This window comes from Heliconius melpomene, chromosome 12 (assembly GCF_056956725.1).
Source record: "Heliconius melpomene rosina isolate 202511_hmr_F chromosome 12, ASM5695672v1, whole genome shotgun sequence".
Lineage (NCBI taxonomy): Eukaryota > Metazoa > Arthropoda > Insecta > Lepidoptera > Nymphalidae > Heliconius > Heliconius melpomene.
Window position 1 is genome coordinate 16,674,572 of NC_140400.1, and position 27,347 is coordinate 16,701,918.

General features: G+C 35.1%; 1 protein-coding gene across 6 annotated transcripts in view; it reads right to left on the reverse strand.

Annotated features, from left to right (window-relative positions):
- Positions 1-27,347, reverse strand: part of LOC146534201 (uncharacterized) — a 60,667-nt gene that overhangs the window by 9,671 nt on the left and 23,649 nt on the right. For all 6 annotated transcript variants that reach the window (XM_085195402.1, XM_085195401.1, XM_085195399.1 and 3 more), the window contains 8 exons: positions 20,382-27,346; positions 18,729-19,989; positions 18,229-18,446; positions 17,185-17,551; positions 15,914-16,006; positions 15,168-15,383; positions 13,894-14,030; positions 1,161-1,259 (listed from right to left, as the gene is read on the reverse strand). In XM_085195402.1, coding sequence (XP_085051528.1) covers positions 1,161-1,259; positions 13,894-14,030; positions 15,168-15,383; positions 15,914-16,006; positions 17,185-17,551; positions 18,229-18,446; positions 18,729-19,989; positions 20,382-27,346 — 9,356 coding nt within the window. The remainder of the gene's footprint in view (positions 1-1,160; positions 1,260-13,893; positions 14,031-15,167; positions 15,384-15,913; positions 16,007-17,184; positions 17,552-18,228; positions 18,447-18,728; positions 19,990-20,381; position 27,347) is intronic.

The window sequence follows — 27,347 nt, forward strand, 5'->3', positions numbered from 1 at the left end:
GTAAAACAACAATCAACAGTGCCTACTGTACAGAGGGTAGCCTTCCTTCCGGAGATTAGTGCACACAGAGGAGAGAGGAGTGAGTTACACTTTTAACAATATTTATTATGAAATAAAAGATAACTATAGTGTGTATAGATAATACAAAAATATACACGAAGATAAAATAAATGTATGAATCATAATTTAATGTGACTGTAGATTAGAAACTTAATAGAACGTGTACCGTTTAAGTGTTTATCTATTTACTATTTAATTAGTGCTTAGTGGTTATCGAGGGCGCCCCGTCACACCGGTTGATGACAAATTACGTCTCTGAGTGGGGCCTTTACCATTAGGTTTTTACTTTCAAATGCTAGTTTTTGCTACTTCGCGTATTTATTTTTTATATTAAGTGTACGTCTTTAATCTCTGCGTTTGGCAGAGAGATCTTCTAAACTTCATTTTCTTTTAGTTTGTATCCAAATATGATAATAATAGTATAACATTTAAATCATAAGATTAATTTTAAAAATGTTAAGGATATTCGTGCAGTGTTGCTGCCAGCATATTCACAACATGAGGCAGAGACATCTCCGTGTTCCGACTAAAGTGTCAGTCATCGTCGATGACTGCGCGTTGGCGAAGGAAGTGAGTTTAGTCGTCTATATACCTATGTCTATAATAATTCTTATACCTGTAATAAATACAATTTTAGACAGTAATATTTTTGTCTAAGTACAATAATAACAGAGGCCACCATTGGCTTATTTTTATTTTCTCGTTGTGGTAAAAAAGATAAAGCGCGGCGTTCCATCACAAACTGGGGAACGGCGTGTTTTAGCACTACCTTTTCTCTATCTATCCCGCTATATACGGAAACCAACGTGTTGCTAAAAAAAAAGAAAGTGCAATTATAATTATAGTTATGATATGTTTTGTACTGCACTGACAAAAGTTATTACATTTGGAGACAAATGTAATAACTTATAAAGACGACTCTATTGGAACATGTCTATGCATTGACTTCGAATCCACAATGATTACATATTGTTGTAAATATAACAATAAAATATACTTTTTGAGGCTCTGTTCTATTTTTTAAATTCGGTAATAGTGTGTATGAAATTTGTTATTCAATTATTAATAAATATTGACATAACTTATATAAATATACTCACAAGTTTGCGTAAAACACGCTCGTCCCAGCACTGGTCGATGTCGAACTCCTCTACCCGGCGGCTGCTGGTCTCCTTGCCACCACTGCTCTGTACGGTTTCCTGGTGGTATTCAAACACATTTATTAGGTCTACTTGTAATTTAGTAACTATTTAATAAAAAATAAGTAACTGAATTTAGACCACTTGTAATAAATATATAATTAAATATTAAGAATGAATATAATATTATCACTATTCAATTTGGCTTTCCGTCCTGTCTGGCAAAAAAAAAAAAACGATTTGGCTGTTGTAAGTAGTTTAGGTGACAATACAATAAAAATAATATTTCATATGGTATCAGTCTGTTACTAGAAAACCACTCGAGTTTAGGCTGAAATAATTTATAGCTCCGAGCACATTTATATGTGCGGGGTATGAATTTGTAGGATTTAGCGAGAAACAGAGAGAACGTAGTGTTAAGATACTGCGTTCTCCGCTTATTAAAATTTGACTTTTTTTTTTTAAATCTTAATAAAGTTTTTTTATATACTATTCTTAATCTTTTTAAAAGAATATAACAAGCGACAAAGGTGTGTAAGAAAAATTCAATATAGTAGCGGCTTGTAGCGGCTTGTAGCGGCCTTGTCACGGCTGCCCGAGGTCGCCCTTCAAGTTGACAGCTCTTTTAATATACAGATATTTCTCTATCTGTGGCCTGTGACTCATTCGATATTTTAAGCCTATAATTTTTTAAGTGTTGTAGAGAAAGTTATTAAATTATATGTTCACGTTTTTTTTCATCTAGCAAAGTAGGTAGTGAGAATTTTTTATCACGACACTTAGTTCTCCGCTTTTCACTCGGACTCGAGAGTCTTGCTTGAGGAAATGAAAATCATTTATGGCCTCGAGTTGGGAATTGGGATTGCGACTCATAGCCGTCGCTCTTACAATCAGACTGTTTCTCCCCAAAAAATCAGACCATTTATTAGTCAGTAAATAAAAATATAAAGTAACTTAATAGAAAAATGTTTCAAAAGGAATGTCAAGCAAATCATAGATTTCACTATTATTATTAGTTGTACGGTAGGTGTTTTGTGGTTTTACAATTTATAGAGGTTCGCTCTGGTGTCGAGGCAAAGCGCGGCGTTGAGTTCTGCCACTCAACACGTAATGCCTCCAGAATTTGGCAGAAATGGGGGGAACGGAGTGTCTTAACACTAGGTTCCCTCTGCTCACCCTGCTGTGTGCGGGATACAGTGTGAAGTTGATGTTTGATTTTTTTTAAAGTTTAGTTTTTTCAAATGACACGGTAATGAGGCAAACGCGGCGTTGAGATCGCCACTTTCGGAATTCGGCGGAAAATGAGGTACCGAAGTGTCTTAATGGGAACGGAATGTCCTAACACGAAGTTTCCAGTTCCCTCTACCTACCCTGCTATGTGTGGGAAACAGCGAAAAACTAAAAAAATATAGTTATTAAAAAAAAATTCAACTTCACGTAACATAACAAACACTGATTACACAATAACCTTAATACCAGAAGAAATTAAGAAAAAAATGTGCCAAGCGGCGCTACATCCCGACATTCTTTCGTGGGCGGTGTTCATAGACCTTGAGACCGATATACTGCGAGTCCACACTCCCCCAGAAGATATCGGCAGCATCTCGTTAGTTCTACTAGCGACGTGACATCAGACCATGGCACATTCTCGATAAATGGAATAGTTTCTGACACGAGAACGTGCAATCAAAATGTTCACTTTTATATAAGTCTTATATTTCCCTATATAGTAAGGATGGCAGAGACATTGCCAGTTGAGATCGACCGAACCCACAACCACCGTGCTTACAGCCAGATGTTAACCCATCAAAACAGTGTGATAAGAGCATATAGGTTAAAACTCTATTGACTAGAGCATTTGGATAGATTCCAAGGAGCGTGGGTTCAAATACAGTTTCATTCAAATCTCAGTGAATACTGTCGCAATTCATCATTTTAAATTTTAAATATTTAAGTACCTATAACGTACCTAAACGCAACAGTATATAGTATTATTGTAGAGTCGATTCCCATTAGACCAGTGTTTCCCAACGTGGGGCGTACGCCTCACTTGGAGATTAAGGATATTAAGGGGGGCGATTTGGGAATTTTTGCTTCAACTTTAACCCTTTTGTTGTGGTTTATACAGATAGAATGTTTCATATTGATGTATAAGGGGGGCAATTCGGGGTTTAGAAAAGTTATAGGGGGGCAATTTGGATATTTATCATGGAAAAGTGGGACATGAAGCAAAAAAGGTTGGGAAACACTGCATTAGACGGTAATGTGTTAATGGGGACGGAATGTGTTCACACTAGTTTCCCACTTTCCCTCTGGTTACTGCTATGAGCGGGATGCAGAGTAAAGCTAAAAATAGACAAACATCAACTAACGATACATACATACACATGTATTTGTTTGTCATTTCGTTCCCAAATAACGCCAGAAGACGCGCTCCAAATATACACGGTGAGTCACCCTGCGGCATACTTAGGTCACGTGCACAGTAAACTTGCTGTGCTTTACAACGCTATGCAACAAAACGACCGCTTTTTGTGTCTGCCTCTTGCAGTCCTAATTCTTGTTTTATAATGCAATTTCATTTGAAAAATTTTCTGTTAATCTTGGCGGATGTACTGGCATATTGTGGAACTAAGAAAAAGAATAATTTAATTATTATATTATTAATTAGTTTTGACAAAATCTGTAGGTAAGGGGAATTTCTTTTTGAATTTTAAGTTTCAAATGTCACGTGGATCCGATTGAAGAGGAAGAGAGACGGAGAGTATCAGCAAGTAGCAATTAACTTTCTGTTAAAAATAAAATAAGTAGTATACCTATAACTAGAAAGTATTCAGGGTTCACCTTAATACTTCCATGCACGTACATACATAGAGACAATTACAACATTAATTGATGTCTCAAAAACAATTGTGAGGTCAATGTAATTGAAAAATGTGCTTCTGAACTAAAAAGGAATTATTAAGCTTAACGATTTAATGTTTAAAATTAATTAGGGGCGAGCGTTTTGAATTGAAGTAAAAAAATATAAAAATATTTAAGTTAATGAACTTAAAACTTACTAAATTATTTTATGTTATTGTAAAATTTCTGCTGTATGCGGGATACACCGTGAAGCTGACAATTAAGTATTTAATTTTGAAAAAGCTGCTTTTCCTAAAATCAGGTAGGCAGAGGGGTTGCAGTGTTAAGACAGTTCGTTCTCCACATTCCGACTAATCTTACGAAACAGTATGAAGGCGGAAATGAAGGCGCTAATTAATTGTTAAATTAGATTTTGATTTTACAGAAATTTATAGGAGGCTAACCTATACCTCTGTTGACAGGTATAAAGAAACGGAAAAAGACAAATATGCACGGCTCGTTTCTGCAGAAGAGCAGTGGGCCACATTTTTGGCAGGTCACCGGGCGGTGTCGGTGGCGCGGCGGTGCTAAAATAGTAGCGCAACTAACATTAGATGTTAGATCATTGGCTGCAATGCAGCGACGCGACGCGACAGCTTACATTTAAAAGGTGGCGATTTAGAAATTATTGAAGGTTTTTTTAATTGACTGAAACACTGAATTCTTGGTGTATCTCGGTTGTTCTTTTATTTAGTAGGTCGATATTGATAATCCTTTTATCATGGTATACCCGAAACTTAAGAGGTGTTCCTGGTGATATATAATGTGTAATTAAATACAAGACTACTTTTCCACTTTTTCTTTTCTTCATCTAATAGGTGCGGTAGGAAGTAGTTTCTCTGATACCCTAGATTACCCGTTATCGCATAGAAATAATTAAAAGTAGTGTATTATCACACATTCTAAGTGTCCTCGGTAATTGTGAATTAGGACATATATTTAGTAATATATAAGTTTGTTAACTCGTAAACACTTTGTAAAATTTCATCGGCTACGACGTTTATGTGACACGACGGATCTGAAACTTTATTTTATTACCCACCTCTCATGTTTTACTATCCACCTCACCCGCAACGCTTCACTCACAATGGGGAAGTCATGGAAAAATTTTACTTATTTTATAAATAGTTTACTTAATATGAGTGAAAACAAAATTTTGAAACTTACGTCTATAGGTATGTCGTTTACTATTATAGTAGACTTTTGTTTTATTAGTGATATTTAACATAACAATCTTATTTACGTTATTCTTTATCAAATATTTATCTTAAATATTATTATCGTCGCCAAATCCCTTGTCAGTTTCTAGCTTAATAATAAATTAATAATATTTAGTTGTTTTGACTTTTGACAAACTTAAGACTTCATTAAAAAGCAGCCCATTTCCAAAAAACCATATATTTCTAACAATTACTAAATATATTATGTAAACTTAGCAAAAACTAGATCAGGTGAGTAGGAAGAGGCGCCGTCCACAGGTGACATCTGTACCAGAACCAGCAACAAAGGGCGAGAGGTCTGGCCGCGCGCCAGGTGGGCCGGCAGGTTGATAGCGTTACGTTGTTACTTATTATAGATAGTAGAAGATCGCATTTAATGATTATGTAAACGATTTCGATGAGTTTAACGTGGAAAAGAGAATACAATATGCATAATATAAAGAGATAATTATGATTTAAAGTATATGAATAAATATAGTAATTAAAAGTTTTTTTAGGTGATTCTTTAAATATGGATTTGTTCATACTCATATGAAAGTGGCTTTCAATTTCAAGAGTTATCTAAAAAGGGCGAGAAACGAAGTGCTTTAGCATTTTACATAGACGCTACTACGAAGCAAAATACGTGAGACATATGAAGAAAGAACATTTTAAATTAAACTTTTCTGAACGGATTTGTCGCGCATAACTTACATTCATTTAAAATGTTAAATAATTATATAAAACAAACGTTATTATGTTTTTGTATCGTATAAAACAAATATGAATAATAAAGAAAACGCAAAGATTACTCTTATGAAAAGCATTAACTATACTCATAGCACATTTCTCGGAGTTCATAATATCCATATTCAATATTTACTTGTTACTGGGAAAGATTATCGATGTGCGCACGCGCATGTCAATAGTAGCGGCAGACGCTACCAACCGCTAACAACCAATATTGAATACGTAATGTGTTTCAGGTTGCGTAGTAACCACAAACAAATGAAATTATTAACACTAATTATAAGACATTCCGTTGCACAATTGCCGTTAGATTTTCGAGATACTGTGCGGTGAGTAGCGGAACTGAACGCCACACTTTGTAACTTCGTCTATAAGAGAAGCAGACTTCGTGTCTCATGTGGATCGAACCCAGTCTAAGCGGGATCCAGAGATAAAAGAAACCACTAAGATTGAACAAACGTATTGTAATTGACGCCACCTTTGTTTGACTCCTCTCTAAATTCCTAAGTCTTTGTAGAGAAAGTTGATTTAATTAGTAAATATTTGATGTATTTAACTGTTTACTGATTTAACAGTTTTTTTTAAAGAAAACGAGAGGTCTTCGTAGCGTAGCGACTTGTAAGTGCGACAGTGGTGAATTAATGAACTAATTTCGACTCGAGGGAGTTATAACATTTAATATATTTTCATTTCCCAGCTCTGGTAGACCAAGCGCGGCGTTCAGTTCCGGCATTCATCACGCAATTGCGCGTTGTATGGTGGAGTAAATCTAAAAAATTGAAAATGTGTGGGGGGCGGAGTGTCTTAACACTTAGTTTAATATTCTGCTACACCCATTATAAGACAATGGGTATGGTGAATCCGCTCATTACTCTATCCTCTGTTTGTTTGTTCATACTAATTCATAGAATCCCTCATAATGCAAGTCAACGCTCGTATGACCATGTAGAGCACACCGCACTGTCATCATAGCGTGAACACTGACCAGCATTTATATATTGCCCCCCAATAGTAGAGTATTTTATTGTGTACATTGTTATAGCTTTTCTATTTTACGGTGGCTGCGGAAAATTTCTTTTTAAATACTGTTACACAGAGTACAAAATATATAATATAGTGTAACATGAGGCTGGGTTCATGAATGTTATTTGAGCCTAATATTAAAAACATCAGGCTCAATTTTTTATTAAATTCACTCTTTTTACCGCTTATCCTGGTAATAAGCAAAGAAGACAGAGTATTAAGACAACTCGTTTTCTACTACTTTGCTTATTTACTTGGCCCTTACGATATTATATTATAGGATATTTTAAATATACACACATTCTCACGAGAACCGACACGACAATATTGCGAAATATATATATTTACAAAGAACTCAAAGTGACCTATTTATACTGTCTTTGTATTTTAGCACAAGACAAGGAAGGGAAAGCCAACCTTGGCGTTTTCGTGGAAAGACCGACGCACGACCAAATCTGGCGTAGAGTAGAGGCCTGAGGTCGTTAGCTGCGCACGCGTCGCTTGGCACTGTACCAGCGATATTTATTTACATGTTCTAATGTTAAATTGCCATTTCTGGATAAGCAAAGTACTATCTATATTCATATTATAAAAAAGAGGAGTTTGTTGAAGAGTCTGCCATATAAAACTCTTCGTTATATCCATTTCAGCTGAACTCATGCAGGGCTGAATTCCCAGATAAAACTTTTAGTTATAAGTATCCACGAGATTCCCGATACGCGGTGGTAGCGGCCCGCAGAGAGCAGAGACGGCGTTCGTACACTGACGTCACGTCGCGTCGGAACAAACGCAGACAATGATTTGCTAATATTTAATTGCGTCATAAAGAAAGTGGTAAGCGACGCTGTATGTACAATATACAAATTATAAAACGTTAAAAAACATTTACACGCTTTGTATCACAGCACCGTTATGTTTTTGCAAAAAGGGCGGGGCCTATGGAAATAATGGTTCTCATTGAAAGGGATAGTTTGTATCATTGTCATTATATTATCATTCATATAATTTAATGTTATTGTAAATAGGTAAGTATTTTTTATATTTGTTGCTTATTTGGAACGTAAAAACTGATGAAAATATTTAAAAAATTTTTAGGCGAAGAGGGGACTTTCGGGATTTATTCGAGCGCGGCAGATTAAGATACTGGGGATTCATTATACTCGGTTACGTACTTCCACCAAATATGAGCTCCATATGCATGGCCGCGCGTCTAGAATAAAGGATCAGATTAGTAAAAAAAAATTGATCATCTGACATTCTCGAGCGCATCAGATTAAGGTAGGGTAAGTTAGTTACATGCTAAATTTTATTTTAGAAGGGAAAGCCGAAGTAATAGAAATTGATCTCAATGACATTCGAGTAAATCCCGAGTTTGCATCTTCGCCTCCCTATCTATTAGAGATAAATTAAAATATGTTATAGAGTAAGAAATTAAGCAAATTTTATCTAGGACATTAGGCTCTTCATAGCTTACGGTGTGAAATATTAAGCAAAAAATTCCACTTGTTCAGATATTTCAAGTATTTGACCCACATGTGGCCTATATTTAGATCGCACTTTGGTTATTATTAGACAAACGCGCTTCATACTTTGTTTACATGATTGACTAAAGCTCCGGAACGTGCTGGGGTTTGTACTTTCTACACATTATTTTAAGACTACGCGATGATTTAATAAAATTTCAAATTAGAAAGTGTAGAAATTTCGAAAAAATAATTCAATATTCCAAAATGATAAATTAATAGTTCGCACACCGAAAATAACAGAATTTAAGATGAATGTGATGAGCACAAACTCGATATGTCTACTAGGAGGCAGTCCAAGATTCCATCATCAGACCAGCTCGATGGTACTGGTATTGTACTATCATCTAATCTACATATAATTGCAAGTTTCATGATTATACAACAATTAGAAGTGCGTGTTAATTAGTTCCAGCTCCACCTAGCTTGTTAAAAAGTGTTGTTTGGAGTCCGCAACGAAACGTATCTTTTATAGTAGTATCTTTTTCTTTACATAAATCAATCATATTTCATCTAAAATTAAGTAGAACTTTATACCTACTGTGGTAAATTCTAATTTGGCATGTATGTAGGTAGGCTTGGATATGTATGGTAACATTAAAACAGGATATCAAAAAATTCCTATGGGAATAGGAAAAAACAGATTTTCCATTCCATGTTTCAAAGTCCACGACGACTATTTTAATTATAAATTCCATAAACATTGGAAAGTTCAGAGTCAATGACGCACACACATTTTATTTGTGTATATAAATCTCGAGTATATGCGATGTACATTCGGAAATATTTATTTAGCACAAATAAACAAAGTAGAGTCGTAGGAAATATAAATACTGGATGACGTCAGCACGAGTCTCTAACTCTCTACACATGTTCAGATATCGTCAATAGTTTCTGCTTTTTCAAGATGAAGGTTAAAGGATGTTACTTTTGTATTCCAAAACCTACTACTAAGCCACTCTGTTCTCCACGCTGCGCCCAATTTTCTGGACATTGCGTAACTGCCATCTGGACTGCAATTTATATATTTTACTTCCGTTATTATTGAAAAATGTGAATCGAAAATGATCTTTGAGTACAATTATGTATACATAAATTCCTCCCGTGACAGTCCGTCTGTCATCACATAGCCTCGGTCACAGCCCAAGAGCCGAGACCGCGTTTTGCAAGACTCGAAACGAAGCAAGTACCGAAAATAATAGCAAAACACTTCAATAGATTTCCGCTCCAAAAAATATGTCGTTCTTATGTCACAGTGTCATAAAAAATACTACTTTGTAATTTTATGTGTTGAAAGTGCCTCATGGGAAGTAGGTAACACGCATTAATAGCTACATAAAATGTTAGCATATATTTCAGAGTTCAATTAAATAATAAAATGCTGAAAACATTGCTTCATAATGTATTTTTTAACTTTACTTTTAACCTCTACATCAGCGGGAAAAATGTATTCTCATTGGCATTTAAAACAGGACAATAGAAAGTATTTTATTATTACATTATAGACTATCCACAGTACAAATTATAAAAAATAAACTATAACGAGGCCTTCAGCGGCCGACTTTAAACAGGATGGTTGTGGGTTCAATCCTCATTCGGGGAATGAATATATATAAATTATAATTTAATTTCCCCGCCCTGGTGACCACGCCACTGTACACGGAAATGTTTCGACAATTGGATGAAGAGTGGAGAGCGCAGTGTCTAAGCACTAGATGGAGCCTAGTGTTGCCTGAGTTTGCTTCACTCTAGTGAAAATAATTTGTATAAAATATATTATCTACTGTATGTATTATAATGTACTCGTATAGCGCCCATATAGCTTATGCGGTTTGTAACAGTACACTTATACTGTATCTCATTTCCTTTCTTCTACGTCCTATTAAATGTCCGTCCATTCGTGATGCATTTACACTGTGCGTGATTGGCTGTAATTATGTTTTTGTCAGCTGCACGCTAGCTTAACCTAGTGTGAAGACACTCCACTCCTGACTTTCCGCCCAATTCTGGAGGCAATGAGTGTTCGGTGGTGGAGAACAACGCCGCGCTTTGATTCGACACCAGTCAACAAATGAAAATATTAAATATTTCACTTACTCGTGTGGAAATCACGCAACCTGTGCACCACGAAACACCATGACCTCGCAACGTAATTAAGTTACTAATTTTTATATGTGTTTAATTATATAAAACTCTTCTGTTACTGTGTGACGGAAGTTTTCTTAAGGAGTGTAGGGGAGCATTCAGAGATAATTTCAATTCTTTTACTAAATATCTATAGTAATCCGAAAATTTTAATTTCTTTATAGTCAACAGAAGAGAAATTATATAGGATAAATTCTAGTTAATAATTGGTTCCCTGTAGTATCTATTCTCTATTCTTAAAATAAAAGGAGTTATTTAGTATAGGTAGAGCAGACCTAGTGCTAAAACACGCACCGCCCAATATTCGAGTTATTGAGTGGCGTAAGTCAACGCCGCGCTTTGCCTTTTTACCAAAGCGAGGAAATTAAAATATTAAATATTTCATTCCCCGAGTGGGAATAGAACCCACAACTAGCGCATTTACTGTTCACTTATGCCACTATGACACAATGTCTTCAATTTAAATTATTAATAGATATATAGAAAAATAAAAGCTTACCTCCAAAAATATATATATAGAGTGGATGACAATTAATCCTCAAAAACACTATAACAAGACAGCGGTCACCACTAGTGTTACCAAATAAATGGTTATTTATATACTTATACGTATATATATAATATTATATAAATATATACGTCTGTAGGCAATGGGCACCGTCCAGAGCGGCTGCTGGGAACTGACTGCGTGTAACTCGTATTTTGACGTCACCGAACCAAATATAGAGACGGGAACGATTTAAGCAAATTTTCATCCGAGATATATGTATTTGGGATAAAATAAGATTTATTTTCCTGTAAACTAGTTACGTATTAGTGAAAAGTTTAGGTTATTTTTGCCGGCGGCGATTTTCTTCCACGCGCGTGTCTTAAAACGGCAACGGTAGCTTTGTTTATTAGATGATAGTGGAGTTCGATAAATACGCCTTATTTGCATTATATTTCTACGTTCATAAATCAAGCAGCCAACTTTAAGAGCATCTGTATAACGAGACATTACCTCTAGTCAAGACAAAAAGCGGCGTTCAGTTCCGCCAAACAAAACGCAATGTCTCGAAAATTAGGCGGTGTGTGGGCAACGGAGTGTCTCTAGTGTTAGATTAGATAATAGTAGAGTTCTATAAACCCGCCTCATTCGCATTAACTGCGTCGATATTTTGATTGAATCGTATAAAGCATGTGACTTATAGTTGTTTATATTATTTGTAATTATTGCAAGAGAAAAGTATTTTTAAAACAAGGATTTATTACATACTAGTCGTCGTCTACAACTTAGTTTAAAAGGACTTTTAAATATAAAAGAGGAAAATCCCGTTTTTTCATATTCCCCTAGGAGTTTAGAGAAATCTTTTAGTTCCCTACTTTCCAATCTACCTATTTGTCAAATTTGACCTTTCTAAGTAAAAATGTTCACAAGTTAGTAAAACCAGTCGTGGCGCATTTGCACTAGCATGCGACTGTAGAAGCCACAGGCTGTGAGTTCGATTTCCACTCGAGTAAATGAAATATTTAATATTTTTATTTCTTTGCTTTGGTAAGTCAAAGGGCGGCGTTGAGTTTCGCCACTCTATACGCAACGCCTCTAGAATTCGGCGGGAAGTGGAAAATTGAAATGTATAAAAATAGTTATAACATTAGAAATGTTCATTCTAGACGTAGTGTCTCTTTAAGCAGATGCACTTAAAGTTGGCTCGCCTCCAACCCCTGCATCTGAAACCCTTTCCGTAAACACTAGCGATGCCAATTTAGCATCTGACAAGTCATCATTCGAGTGCAATGTGCATTAAGCTACATGTAAATATTATAAGTTGAATATTCATATACCTATATGTAATTATACCAGACTTGTTTTTAATTCTACAAAGATAATAAAAATTGGGGTTTTGCATTTTATTCCTAAAGTCGACGCAACACGAGTGACATTATTTCTCCTGTTTCCAGAACGGAGAAATTAAAATAATTTATAACCCCCGAGTGCGACTAAACCACGCTCAGCATCGCTGCGTCACGTAGGCAGTGGGAACCTGGGAACTTATGACACTCCGTTCCCGTTAAGACATTTCCTCCATATTCCGCCGAAGGAGACATAGTGTGTTGTCGTTTCGCTTCCCTAATTACTGAAGTGTTTCATTATTATTTCATTCTCCCTGTGTCTATTAACTAATAAGGCATAATAACTAATCTGGACATTCAATTTAAATAACATTTGGATTCTGTTCCTTATATGTATTTGGTTTACACTACGACTACTAATTTATTACTACATACGAATATTATCTTTATCGGTACGTTGACTTGTGTTGCAGAACTGCTTAGGTATATACTACTACTATATAATAATACAGCATTATCATTTATCAAGCTGGTTTGATGATGGAGTCAGGACCTCAATAATGACATACTTCAGAAGTTACTATTAAACCTCTCGAGTTTAGCGCCTTGTAATTTTGAAATCTGAGTAGGTACATTCTATAGCACTTGGCAAAGAAAAGAGTGCTTTTTGTTTTTTTTAACTACTTTTCTATATATTTCTATAATTTTTTTATTTTTTTCACAAAGCACGGGAAGGCAGTGACATTTTAACTCAGTGTTAAGACACTCCGTTTCAACCATTATTTAACGGAACCAAATACGATTTACGTCTGTACTCTCAACATCATATACAATTATATATAAACACTGAGAAGAGTCAACATAAAACATATTTGCAGCGGGCGTTGAATAAACTCCATTAAAACGTCATATTAATCAACTTGATGCTTATGTTTTGAGCGGGGCGCCCTTGGTAATCGAAACCATTCTATTATTCTTCGATAAATGAACAATTTAATACAAAAATATTTGTTTCAATCCATTCCAGTAGTTCCTGAGATTAGTGCGTTCAACTCGTAGCTTTATAATGCCAGTACACTGTTTAAGTATTAATACTTGATTAATATTTATAGGTAGTGAAAATATCAATTATTCCATACAGTGCAAGTGATTAAAGATGTTCCTTCAATTGTTTGAGTTTTAAATATTTTTGTGCAGTAAGTTTCTTCAAGAAAATTATAAAATCTTGTATCGTCCCGGATATTCCGCATTCTCTCATAATTATATAATCTAGACTAAACAAGGCTATTAATAAAAATAATTGTAATATAAACTAACCTGTTTAACCACGACCTTGCCAGAGGGTTTCTCCGTGACGTAGCTCTGCATGCCCGCCATCAGCACGCTGGCGCCGAGGAACTTGTTCAGCAGAGCACGCGCCTCCGTGTCAGCGTTGGTGTCGCCTTCTTCTATCACTGTACATCGAACCGATTATCGTGATTAAATTAATTCAACCAAAAATTTAAATTAGTGCCTTTAACTAAGCAACTGTACATCTTTAATTATTAGTATAATAAATTGAATTATTTCATATAAATATAGTTTATATGAAGTAGAATTCTATATTTAAATTGTACTTAATTATTGACGCAATATTTTGTTAAGAATATATACATATATACATACGTAACACATACATACATATAAGAAAAAGGTAAATCGATTTCCATTATCAACCGATAGTATAATGTAACGGCACTTATTATCTAACAAATTATTAAGAAAAAAGATTCTGAAGCAATTTAATGTTTTGTATTACGATCTGGATGTGTTTTACTTCGTTAAAACAAAATGTACACCGCCCGTCTCACAACGACACAGGCTCACAGCACGCGCAAAAATTTAGATTTTGCACTAGTATTAGCATTACTGTAGATACATTTACTTTGGAGCGTTGCCATGAAAATGAAATAAACAATTTCGTCTTAAAATTCTCATCAATATTATTTAAAAATATTAACTAAAACCTCACTAAGACATGATTCTTCTAGAACTTTATCTTTAACTAGCGGACGCGCGCAGCTTCGCTTGCTTATTGAGAGGTGAATTCTAATAAACCATGAAACGTGTGTTCAATAGAATATATTGAAGAGTCTAAATTTCTAATTTTATAAAAATCTGTATCGATTTAAAGATTTTTCCATACAAACTTTCAACCCCTTATTTGCACCCTTAGGGGGAGAATTCTAGAAAACGATGAAACACGTGTTCAATTAAATACTTTTAAAAATCTAAATTTCAAATTTTATAAAAATCGGTGCCGATTTAAATTTTTTTCCATACAAACTTTCAACCCCTATTTCGCCCCTTTAGGGTTGAATTTTTTCAAAATCCCTTCTTAGTGGATGTCCAGATTACAAAAGTAAATATCTGTCCAAATTTCAAGTTTCTACGCACAGCGGTTACGGCTGTGCGTGCGTCTTACCTCAGTCAGTGAGGACAAGTCCTTTTATATATATAGATTAATTAATATACGTGTATTTTTTATAAGAGTTTACGTGATAACAAGCTCTCTACTTCGCAATGTGGGATGTAGTAATCAAATATTTTACCTATATCAGCATTCTTCATTCTCGTAAGAATATCTTGTACCCCGGTGACCTTAGTGGAGCTGTCGAGGAAGGATCGCTCTTGACCATGCGAGTGACTTGTTCTGGTGGTGGTAGTGGTCGTGGTCTTCACACCATCATCTACTTGTTCTGTGGTCGTAGTGGTCACCACTTCGTCATCAGACCCCAGGCTTTGTTCACTGTCTGTCCTTGTGCGGCCTTGGGAAAAAAAATATTTGGTTTTAGGCATAAAATTGTAATTAAAATAATAAAAATAAAATATTAATATAATAAACAGTGTAATTGTAATTTAACAGGAATTGTGATTTAATATAACTAGTGCAGAATGGCACAAGCGCGCGGCTGAAAACGCGATAGGTTGTCAAATATTTCATTTGCTCGCTCCTGTTCTGGCAAAGTGCGGCGTTGAGCTCCCCCACTCGACGTGAACTTGAAGAAAATATCGTCGATAAAATTCAATTTTAAATGAAATGGCTTTTATAACATTTCATATGTACAGGATTTTCTTAATATCTATTTTATAATTGTCTTTGTGTTAAAATAATATATTTTTAAGCTTATTACTAATACAATGTTAAAGGTCGTCAGTCTATAAACGCGACGATTGTGAGTTCGATTGGGGGCGAATTATTTTCATTTCGCCGCTGCTATGAGACAGCGTAGCGTTCTATCACTATCATCTATGCAGAGTTCTATCAATTATTTCAAAAAATATATCAAAGTATTACCAGCATCGCTCGATCCGCTGTCCTTCACAGCGGAGGTGCGCAGGATGAGACCGGCCTTGGGGTACACGTGGCGTTCGGTTTTAGATGTTTCACCTTTCATAACAGAAACAAATGAAAATTCACTCTTAACTAAACTATTTATATTTTTTTAACTTACACTAATAATAAATATATATATTTTGTGTTATTTGTATGTTTTGTGTGCAATATTCTATTCCATTCTATGAACTAGCCGCATAAATTAGTGATATTCTTGACTTTGAAGATAAATTTATGTGTTCACAATGTTACAAGTTAACGATTCACGTGACATTAGTTCAAAACTGAATCATTTTCTTCGTACATCGTCCGTATAAGTGTAAATGCACCGCGCGTACAGCACCGCAGTCCCAACTTTGTCCCATACGCAACTTTGATTGTATATAACCTTTTTATTTGTTAATTTATGTAGGTGAGACTTTTTGACTTTTACTAATTTTACACATTTATTTAATTAAAAATATAATTAATTTTACAGCAACCATACTTTTTGAAAAAAATATGATTTACCTAGAACTGGGTCATTTTTGTCCCGTCATTATTATTCCCCTATTTGAGAGTATCATTTGACCTCGGGCTTCGGGGTCGAAGTGGAGGTGAAAGGGCGATAAGGGAAAAAATTGAATAGTAGGTTTAGCAGTCAATGCCTAAGTTTTTAGGGTTCTGTACCTTTTAAGGAAAAAAAAACCCTCTTTAGATCATTTTGTTATCCATCCGTCTGACTGTGCTTTTACCTCAGGAATGCTTGGAGAAATGGAGTTGATATTCATATAAGTATATGAATATCAACTATATGACGATCTACAGTCCCTTGATTTCCTAAAAAGGTCGCCCTTAAAAAAAGATTTGACCATTTATGTCGTAAAAAACGTGAATTTCGATACTATAAAAGGAATTAAAACTAATAGGGTACTTTCAGTTAACCTAAAATTATAAAATTTGGCAGCTAGCATCCACAGGTACGTACAGACAGTCACAATTTTATTACATGTATAAAAATATATATGTATAATGTATAAATATATGCATGACATGTTTGAGGCCGTTGCGCAGTGGCACAGCGTCTGACTTGTGAGTTCGATTCCCAGTCGTGGGGAATGAATTACTTTTATTTTCTCGTCAATTTCTCAAAAATTTGGCAGTATGTGGAAAACAGAGTGTTTTAACAGTAGGTCCCTCTGCCTTACATGCGGTATACGGGATGCATCGAGAAGTCAAAAAAAAAAACTTACTTGCACTTTTAATGTATTTTTCTGTAAGCGATTTCACCGAACTCTGTCGCACTGTCTTCTTGTCTTCTTTTTTATCTAATTTTTCTTTGTCCCTTCTTTCCATTACAACTTTTTTGTCTTTTTCACTGTGACTTTTGGTAGTTTGCTTAACAGATTCCTTGTCAGATTTCATTTGTTTTAGACCACGGTTCTCATGTGCTTCTGTTTCTGCGCTCTTGTCTTGTACATACGTCACGTTATTTACATTAACTAATTTCTCATTTTGTATGAAGTCGTCGGATGTTTCAAAATTGCTTGTGGTGACTCTACTGTCTGTCACGCGGCGATCGCTATGTGTGAACTGGTCCAGAACTGCACGTTCTTCTTTCTGTATTTAGTGAATGGAATATATTATTTTACACAACATTTCTAAACAAGAGGCCTTCGTGGCGCGGAACAGCGTGCAACTATACACGTGACGGTTGAGAGTTCGAACTCACTCAGGGAATTAATAATTATTTCAATTTCCTCGCTCTGGTAACAAGAGTGCGGCGTTGAGTTCCACCAAGTAACTTATTGTGTATTAATGCGTCAACAATGTAGGTATTAACAGAGCTATGTGCGGGATAAAGCGTTAATCAAATAAAAACAGTCTTGTCTCTAAATGAGAGGGGGCTTTCCTGTTTTATTTATATTTATTTTTTAGCTTCACGCTTTATCCCGCAAAGCAGAAAGAGTCTAGACACTTCACCTGAACTTGAGACATTGTGTGTGACAAAGATGCTCCTTGTCTGGTTAGAGCGGGAAAATCAAATGTAATAATTCATTACTCCGAAAGGAGATCGACCACAAAAACACCGCTTTACTCAATAACTTTCAATAGTATATGAGGTAATGTTATATATGTATATGTAAGTACAAATGAAAAACAAAGCTAGTAAATGTATAGATGATTAAAATACATATGGAATCGTCATATAATAGTTATGGATTAAATCATTCAATATAGATTATAATAATTATAGTTTCAAAAGTTTTTGCTATATAAAATTAGTAGGAGCTTACGTTTTGAACTTCGCTAAACGTAGTGCCGGTGTCGCCGCCGAACTTCTTCGTCGTTGTGATGGCAGCGAGACCGTGAATCCTAGACGGTTTCTCACCCTGATTGTGCAACAATTTCTCCAAGTCCTCAGGCTCCGTGGAGTAGGCGGTCACAGACACAGTCCCCTCTGGTTCACCACCGTTCCGCGAGTGGAACTCTTGACGAATAACTGTACCTTTCACTATGATTACCAATAAAAATGTTAGCCAACAGTTTATATAAACTAGTATTGTTATCGTTTACGGCTTACGAGTCACTTATAAGTGCGTACTGTCATCTCTGTTACTTCTATGAAAAGGTATAGCTGGATTATCAATAAAATATGTATGTGACGTTCTAACAAAATAATTTACTTTAGGTAGTGTACAACTCACCTACTTTACCAAGTAAATTATTCAGCTGTGTAAATATTTACAATGTGAATAAAAAATGACATCATATTGATTAAGACTACAATACGTACCTTGATAATTTGAAGCTCCGTTTCTTAATGCTTTGATACCAAAGAGTGGCCTGCCGTCGGCATCCAGGGGTCCAGGTCCATAGCTCGACGTGATGACATCGATAGGCTTAGAGATCACCTTAGAAGGACTCACTGCTCGGTACTTTGGTTTTTCGGGTTCCACCTTCTTTTTTGTAAACGTACGAGTCTCAGTTGTCTTTTTTAAATTTCTATTCACCGCCCAAGATGGTTTTTCCTCTTGTTTTTGTTTTTGAGGAATTTTCTTATCAATATCAATTGTTGTTGTTATAATAATTTCCTTTTTTGTGTGTGTTTTACATCCGTCCGTGTCTGTTTTTTGCCTTAACTCTTGGGGTCTTTTGGGAGTTGGGGATCGCGCCGCGGGAATGTTGTGTTCTAGACTATGGGGTATTTTCTCGGGACTATATGTTTTTCGGACAGGAGAAGTACGCTTTTCAGAAACGCGATTCTTTTCAGATTCATAGATTTTTTTATCTATAATATTTTCAGGCGATGGTGATCTTTTTCCATTAATTTGTGTCGTGTTTACTTCAAAATTATCATGTGTCACAGTTCGTTCAGAGGACTTTTTGGATAAAATCGACGATACGTTGGCTTCAACGGTATGTTTTTCCATTTTCTTAGTTCTTTGCTCCTCATTAGAAATCTTCTTAACTTTTGATATCTCTGTTGTTTTTTCGTCATCCTTGAGTCCCACCTTTTTCATATAAGCAGAAGCATATTCATTGAAGCGATTGGATTTAGGTTTCGCTGGCGATAACTTGGTTGGAGACGTAGGTCTTTTTTTATCAGGACTAGCAGTACGCATTGGACTTTTCGATTTAGTTGGTACTTTAACAGATAGCCTGGAAGGACTTTTTGGCCTTGGTAATTTTTCGTGGATAATTGTTTCCGACTTTTCTTTTGCAAACTCATTTAGAGTTGACTTATCTTCTTTTCCTGATTCATGAGGTTTTGATGATAAAGGTACTTGCTGAGTTTGTTTAGCGTTGGGCGCGGGGGAGGAAGACTTAACTTGACTAATTTGTCGACTTGGCGATACATTTTTTTGTATGTTTACCTTCCTTTCGGGTGATTTACGTAGACGGTCCGGTGACCTTAGTTTCGTTTCTTTAGTTACACTTTGTCTTATTTTCAAGGTGGTTGATGAATCAATTTGCTCTTTTTCTACATTTTTCTTTGCGATTCTTATTTGAGCTCGTATTCTTCGCCTCTGCTCGTAGCCCACGACCTTTTCCAACTGGAAATTAAACAATTTAAAATTTACAGTACCATTTTTATAATTTACTTAAACACCGTCTAGGAAGTTGTGGCTGGCTGTGTGGGGGTATTAAAGTTTTCAATTCCTTACTCTGGAATCCTTTACGAAGTACTAACTTTGACTTCCGCCACTCATTACGCAAGGCCTACACAATTCGGCGGAAGAAGTGAACGCAAGTATTTTAATTGAAACGGAGTGTCATAACACTAGGTTCCCAGATGCCCTCTGCTTACCCTCACTGAATGTGTGGGAATGCAGTGAGGAGTTAAAAAAGATTAATTACCATTGTATTTTTTATAAAAAATACAATTGTAAATTGAAATCAATAAATATATATGAACTACTATCAAAATATATACATATTTACTCACCATTTGTTCCAGGAGGTCTAAGTCAAAAATATCTTCAATGCAGGGCTGATGGTGTTCAACACTACTACGGCGACGCTCATTTGTAGGAGTTGATCTTTCAGTACTAGTTCTACGAAGCTCTACACCAAATTTTCCGCTTCCTCTTCTGCTTTTTAATTCTGTTTCTTCTACAATTTTACTTTCTTCCTTATTTTGACTAGTTTTTGTGGGACGCTGATAGCCCGGAATTTTATCTAGAGGTTTTTCAATTATTGACAAATTTGGATTGGACGAATCGTTAGTATGCTCAATTTTATCACTCGATGAAGATTTTAATTTGATAACTTCAGGTGAATGTGGTCTCAAATGAGCTGGGCTGTTTCGGTCTTTCTCACAGTAAGGTTTATATTCGGTTTCATTTAAAGTTTCTTTATTGGTATTAAAAGTAGAAACTTTTATCTTTTCCGTTTCTTTAATTGACTGAGAATTATTTTCTAAGGAAATCATGTTTTTGGGATTATTTTTAGTATTTTTTTTGTGTGTATCTGTTGATTTAGAAACTTTTGTATGAGATATATCGGAAACTTTATATGGGGTAGTAGATGAAATATTTTCAAATAATGCTTTAGCTTTCTTCACTGCATCGCTACTTCGTAACGTTGTTATTCTTACTGCAGGTTTTTCAGTAGTTTTAATGCTAGGTTGTACCGGGTCCTTGATTTTCGCATAAGATGAAACAGTTTCTTTTGTTAAAGAGCTTTGTCTATTATCATTATCGGTATTCGTACTAGAAGTATTATCATTGTAAGCATAATTTTCGTCATGTGATTTTATTGTGGTATCATCAATATTTCCTACGATTTTTTTCATAATCTTTTCATGTTCCTCTATAATTTTCTTTTCTTTCTCTTCAACTTCATGGGTTTCATTTAAAAATTGTTCAGCTGTTTTTACAAATTTATTGACTTTGTCAGAAACACTAAGTAAACAGTCGTCACTTTTTAATGTTTCATCTATATCGTTAAAACTAGGGCGCTCTACTTTTTGTTTGGGCTTAGATTTTGTTGCTTTTACATTTTCTGCTGTTTCTATAAATAAGTGGGCTTTATCATTCACACTTAATTTAGTATAATCATCTTGATATGATGTATGCTTGTCAAACTCTTCAATAATATTTCGAGATGGGCTCTTACGGACTTCTGTATTAGTAGGTCCCTTTGCAAACTTATTAACTTTTTCAGAAACTGATAATAAGCAATCATCTGTTTTTAAATTTTCATTTAAAAAGTCAGAGTGGTCTTTCTTTTCAGTATCTTTGAAACGTAACGTATCTTCATATTTATTTGTAGTCTTAGACACTTTATTTAAGCTTTCATCTACCTCTACATATTCATTAAAATCTGTTTTTCTCACAAATAGTTCGTCATCTTCATCAATTTCCACAATATCATCTACAATGGTTTCAGCTTCGTGTATAATTTGATGACTTCTTTTTTGATATTCATCATCTGGTTCATTTACTTCATCTGGGAATCTTGGTGTTCCTACATCTTCCGCAAATCCCACTGGGGTTGGACAAATGCGATCCGGCGAGTTCTCGCGCGAAGATTTTGCTTGTTGAACATCAATTATTATGTCATCATCATCTGTTGATGTATTAAGCGCAGTAGCGGATTTTGGTTTACTTGTTGGTAATTTTGTGTGAGGTTGATTTGGAGAAATCTTTTGATTTTTTGCATTAGTATTGATCTGCTTGGTTACTTTCCCAGTTGTAACATCACTTACTTGAATTTCGGGTTTTGATTTAATTCTTTGAGGGGAAGTCTTTTTCGATTTTGTTGTAACATCACTTATACTTCGAGATACTTTTGATTCATTATCTTTACGAATTACATCTTTAGTTTTTATGATGGATATTCGTTTTGACTCTTGGTCTATAGATTTATTATTAGTTCCTTGAATGGTTTTAGATGATAGCAACTTATTGGGCACTGTCTTCGAGTGATTTGTATGCTTAGTAGCAACTGTAGTGTTCTTTTTACTATCTACATATGAAGGTTCTAATTTTGTGTGTAATGATGTACTTGGTGAGGGCTTGCGAATATGAGAAGATAAAGTTTCTCTTGGCTTGATGCCACTTACTTTAGGCGTTAATGGAGATTGAGGTCGTTCTGTTGGTGAAATTGGTTTTTTTGGGGAAATACTTCTCGACTGTATTGGAGATGCGCTATGATTTTTTTTCGTCGGTGATACGTTTCGTGAAGGAGGCTTACTTAAAGTTTTTTGTTCCTTAACCTTTCCATCATATTTTGGTTTTACTATTAAGTTGACATGTTCATTAATAATGTTTTTGGAAGTTTTAAATATTTCTGACACTTCTTGCGTTGTAACATCTTCAGTTTCGTCAGGTTTCGGAATTATTTCTAAGTCACGGAGAGTAGCTGATTTAGAAGGGTTATATTCGCGAATGGGAGATTTTTCTTTTCGATCCGGTGATAGCTTTCGTAGAGATTTTTGAACTCTATTCAGTACTTCTTTTTCTTTTTCTGATACAATAAATTCATCAGTTAAATGATTGATTTCCTTTTGTTTTACTGAAGTTTTATGTTGTGGAGACAATAGGGTTTTATCACATGATATTTGATCATCAGTATTTTCATTAATGTTATCCTCCATTATACTTTCAGTGGCATGCTGTACATCGTGCTCCATTGATGGTATAATTTTAACCTCAGAAGTTTTGGTATTAAGTACTTTAAGTTGATCTCTTGGACTGTTTAGATGTTTTTCCGGAATAAATTTTTCTGATTCTTTTACACTATTAAGTTTAGGCTTTTCAGCAGGTTTACGGCTGTTATCTGCTTCATCAATTTTATCGATAATCTTGTAGATATGTATAGATTCTTCATGAGATATGTCCTTATCTTCTTTTTTTATGTTTGATGTGACTAAAGATATATTTTTCAATGCAGCTGTATGTGATTCCTGTTTGTGTTCAACAGAATCGTGGGGTTTATTAGGTGATGATTCCCTTGTTGGAATTTTACTGACGTTGCGGTTGTTAGAATTATTTTTTAAATCATCTTTATATTTTTTATCAGTATTTTCTTTTTTAATTTCATTATTTGATGCTTTTTCAGTGGGAGAAGGGCTACGACAAGGCGATACACTTGGTGAACTGCATTCACTTGTCGGTATATTGGATTTTTTTATAGTGTAATCTATTGTATCTTCCGATTCCGTTGTGTCTGTCTCAATCATACCAAGAATTTTGCGGCATCTTTCTTCATAAGTTTCACGTCTCTCAAATGGAGGCTTTGATTTGATGGGTTTTCCGGTCTCTTTTATAGGATGATCTTGGATAGTGACTTTATGATCGGTAAATTCTTTTGTTTCTACATTAGGAGAAATAAGAAAACTAGAAGGTGGTTTTTCTGTAGGGGACATCTGGGTATTAGAAGTTTTCTTCAATGAACTTTTTCTTGGAAGCGTTTCCTTTGTTGGACGTTTCTCTGGTGATGGCGATCTACAAGGATTTTTGATTGAAATTTGATTATTTATTTGCTTGCTTCTTTCATTCCTAGTGCTTTCTTCATTTTCTGTGTATGATTCTTGTTCATCTAAGTCGGTCACAACTTTTTTGTCTTTACAGGCTGGAAAGTATTCAAATCCACTAACAGATGTTGTTGGGGAACTTTGCCCTGAAGATATTGTATTTTCAGAGTATTTAGGTTTCCGTGTTGGACTTGTAGAAGGTGTAATTAATTGTCTAGGCCGATCTTTTAAAGTGCGCTTATTAATTTCTTCATTATTTTTTTCTGTATCAATAAAATCAGACATCTGTTTAAATTTAGTTTCACGAACAACTGATTTAGCTGGAGACACGCTATTTCGAGGAGATTTATTTAAAGGTTGTTGACTACAATCATTGGGGGATCTATCTCTCTGTGTATCCTTTTTGTCAGTATACTGATGTATCAGTGTGTCTGTAAAATGTATATTATCTTTTCTACTGTTAGTGGATTTTGTTTTGAGCGGTGAAGTCTCCCTTTTAGGAGAATCACTTTTTCTTGGTTGTTTATCATTATTCATTGAGATATTATTGAATTCTTCTTCTACATTATCAGTCCTTTTTATAGTTTTCGATGAATTAAAAGTGGCATTATCTTCTGAAATTATTTGTTTGTTGTTAGGATTTTTTATGTTCTTTATTGGTGATGGGGTACGTTTACGAAGAGGGGTATTATCAGGTACTGTATTACTTTCTTCTTTTGGAATGAAAGCAGGTGTGTCTTCAAAATTTTCTTTATTTCTTTTTGAGACTTCTTTTGTAGGAGATGAAGACTTATGAAATTCATTACGAGGATCAGTTGAAGATTGTCTTTGTATTATCGGTGATGGGCTTTTCTGTGATCTTAATACATCTTTTGTATTCGTTGAAGAGGAAGGAATACTTGTGTCTGTTACATGATTGGTTGGGGATATATTTCTTGTTGGGGATACGCGAGATCCCGGAATATGTTCAATCAAGTTTGATGGTTTATTTTTGTTTAATATTTCTCTATTAGGACTATTTTTACTTGAAACATTTAAAGTTTTGTCGGGGCTCGACGGCCGATTTTTAGGATATTTATTATGAGTTCTTTCAGTTTCTGTTAATTTATTATGATGAACGTCTGTTCGGGAGAACATTTTTGTTTCCTCGTCAATAAATTTATAATGGTCTTCTTTAATTTTATGTACAATTTTACGGTCCTGAGGTTCCGTATTTTTAGTAGAGGTCTCAGCTGGTATATTAATATTTTGTGACGGTAGATCTTCAGTTGAAGACTTGGGTTTATTCAACTCACTTGGTAACTCTTCGGTTGTAGACTTCGGTTTACACGATGCAGTAGGTCTCATATAGCCAGGCTGACTTGCAGGGGTTGCTTTCGTTTCATATAGTGAAGGTTTAATAGGTGATGACTCTTGAACTTGTCTTTTTATAGGTTCTGTAGCACTTCTCGTTGGGGAAGACGGTTTTTGATTTCTATTTTTGCGGTCAGGACTTAGGCTTGGTTTCCTTTGAACTACGTTAACGGGTTTTGGATTTTCGTACGTTAAGTCAGAATCATGATGTTTTAGAGGCAACTCATCGTTAGATTGATGATCTTGCTTGGAGCACTCAAAGCCAGGATGCCTTTTTGGGGCAGAATTAATGCCGTTTTGGGGAAGAATTAGTTCTTCTTTGTCAGGATTTAAAGGTAATCTTTGGGGTGAATTTGATTTCTCCTTGGACTTTAAAATAGGATTTAATCGTTCTGGTGAAATTGATTTATCTTTTAGTTTAGTAGGTGAATTAGACCTATCATAATTGTATGGTGTTGTGTCATACCTTGATCTATTTGGACTTGGACTTGATTTCTTAACAGTATGAGACATTTTTTCCGGACTTATACTTGTTCTTGGTTGACGGTCGTGTTGTAAAGATTTTTCGGGGCTTACTGGTCGAGATTTTTTCGTCGTTTCTATTATCGTGGAAGAAGAGTGTGTACTAGAATATTTTTCAGAAATGGTACGAGTTGGAGAACTTCTATCTAATTTGCTTGGGCTACCACCACGGCTGGAAGGCTTTCTATTAGTTTTATCCGGACTTACACTACTTCTTAGGGATGAATCACTTGACTTGAAAGTTTTACTTCCAGGAGATGAGGCCCTTGTGGAAGGTCTAGTTGGTGTATCAGAACGAAGAGTGCTAGCCCATGCTTGTTGTGCAGCACTCCAATCATTGCTTATTTTTTTCTGAGAAAAGTCAGTTTGATAAGTCGACTGATATTGGTTAGTTTTTGATTCAACAACGACATCTTCACGAACCACATTGTGTGTTCGTGTCTCATTGTCCTTCATAGAAAGATCACTTTTGTTAATATTATACGAACGATCTTCATTATCTTGGACATACTGCGTCTTGTGAGCATTATGTTTTTGGTCATTATCATTGTTTTGAGTAGAATTATATTTATTTTCGTTTACATCATGTACAGATTTGGTCACTTTATAACTGTTGTGTTGAACATTATCGTCAATATGCGATACATGGTGAGTATCTTCCGAATTCAAATTATTTTCATATGTTTGTTTTAAGGAGTATTTATTATTGTCAATATAGTTATCATTTTCATTATTCTTAGAGTCAATTTCTTTGACTTTCTGAAAATCAAAATCATCAATTATTTTTTGAGAATCTACTATATTGCCATCATAAAGATTACGAACGATTTTTGACGATGATTCATTAACATGTGTACGTTTCTCAGATGAAGAATGAGTAGAAAATTTATTTTGTGATCTAGATTGGTAAGAGTGCTCTGAATGTTCAGAATGACTTGTTTGGACAGTAGGAGCACGAAACTCTCGCCTAGTGCTTGTAACTCGAGTACCATCAGGACGGCACCTAGTCTCTACAATAACTTTTGTGTTCTCATCGGGATATTCAATTTTCCTAGATACTAATTCACTGTGATCAAAATCTGTCAAAGTTTGTTCAGAATCAGTTGTCCTTGTGCATTTATTCGATGTTATATTTTCGTTACGGTTACTATCATATTGATTGTTATTAAATGTTTTCCGCAAAGGAAGGTCATTGTCATCAGTCACACTATATGGCACATTTTCTTGTTTGGAAGAAATTTGCTCGAATTTAGATGAAGAACTAGTTGAACTCTTTGTCGACGAAAATCGAGTACCATCATTTGTTTTTTGTATAACTTGTTCATGCGCTGCAGTATTCGAAATATTTTCGTTACGTTTAAGACTAGTATTTCCGTCCTCATACTCGGTGAATGCTTGTTTATTGTGATCGACGGCTGCAAATTGACCATGACCGCCGTCAACATCGTAGCGACCTTCAATGTTAGCATGAACTGACTTAACCTGTGTATGACCATCATCAGTGGTTCTGTTCTCAGTTTCGACGTTCCATCCAGCATTAGAAAGCTCCTTGAGATC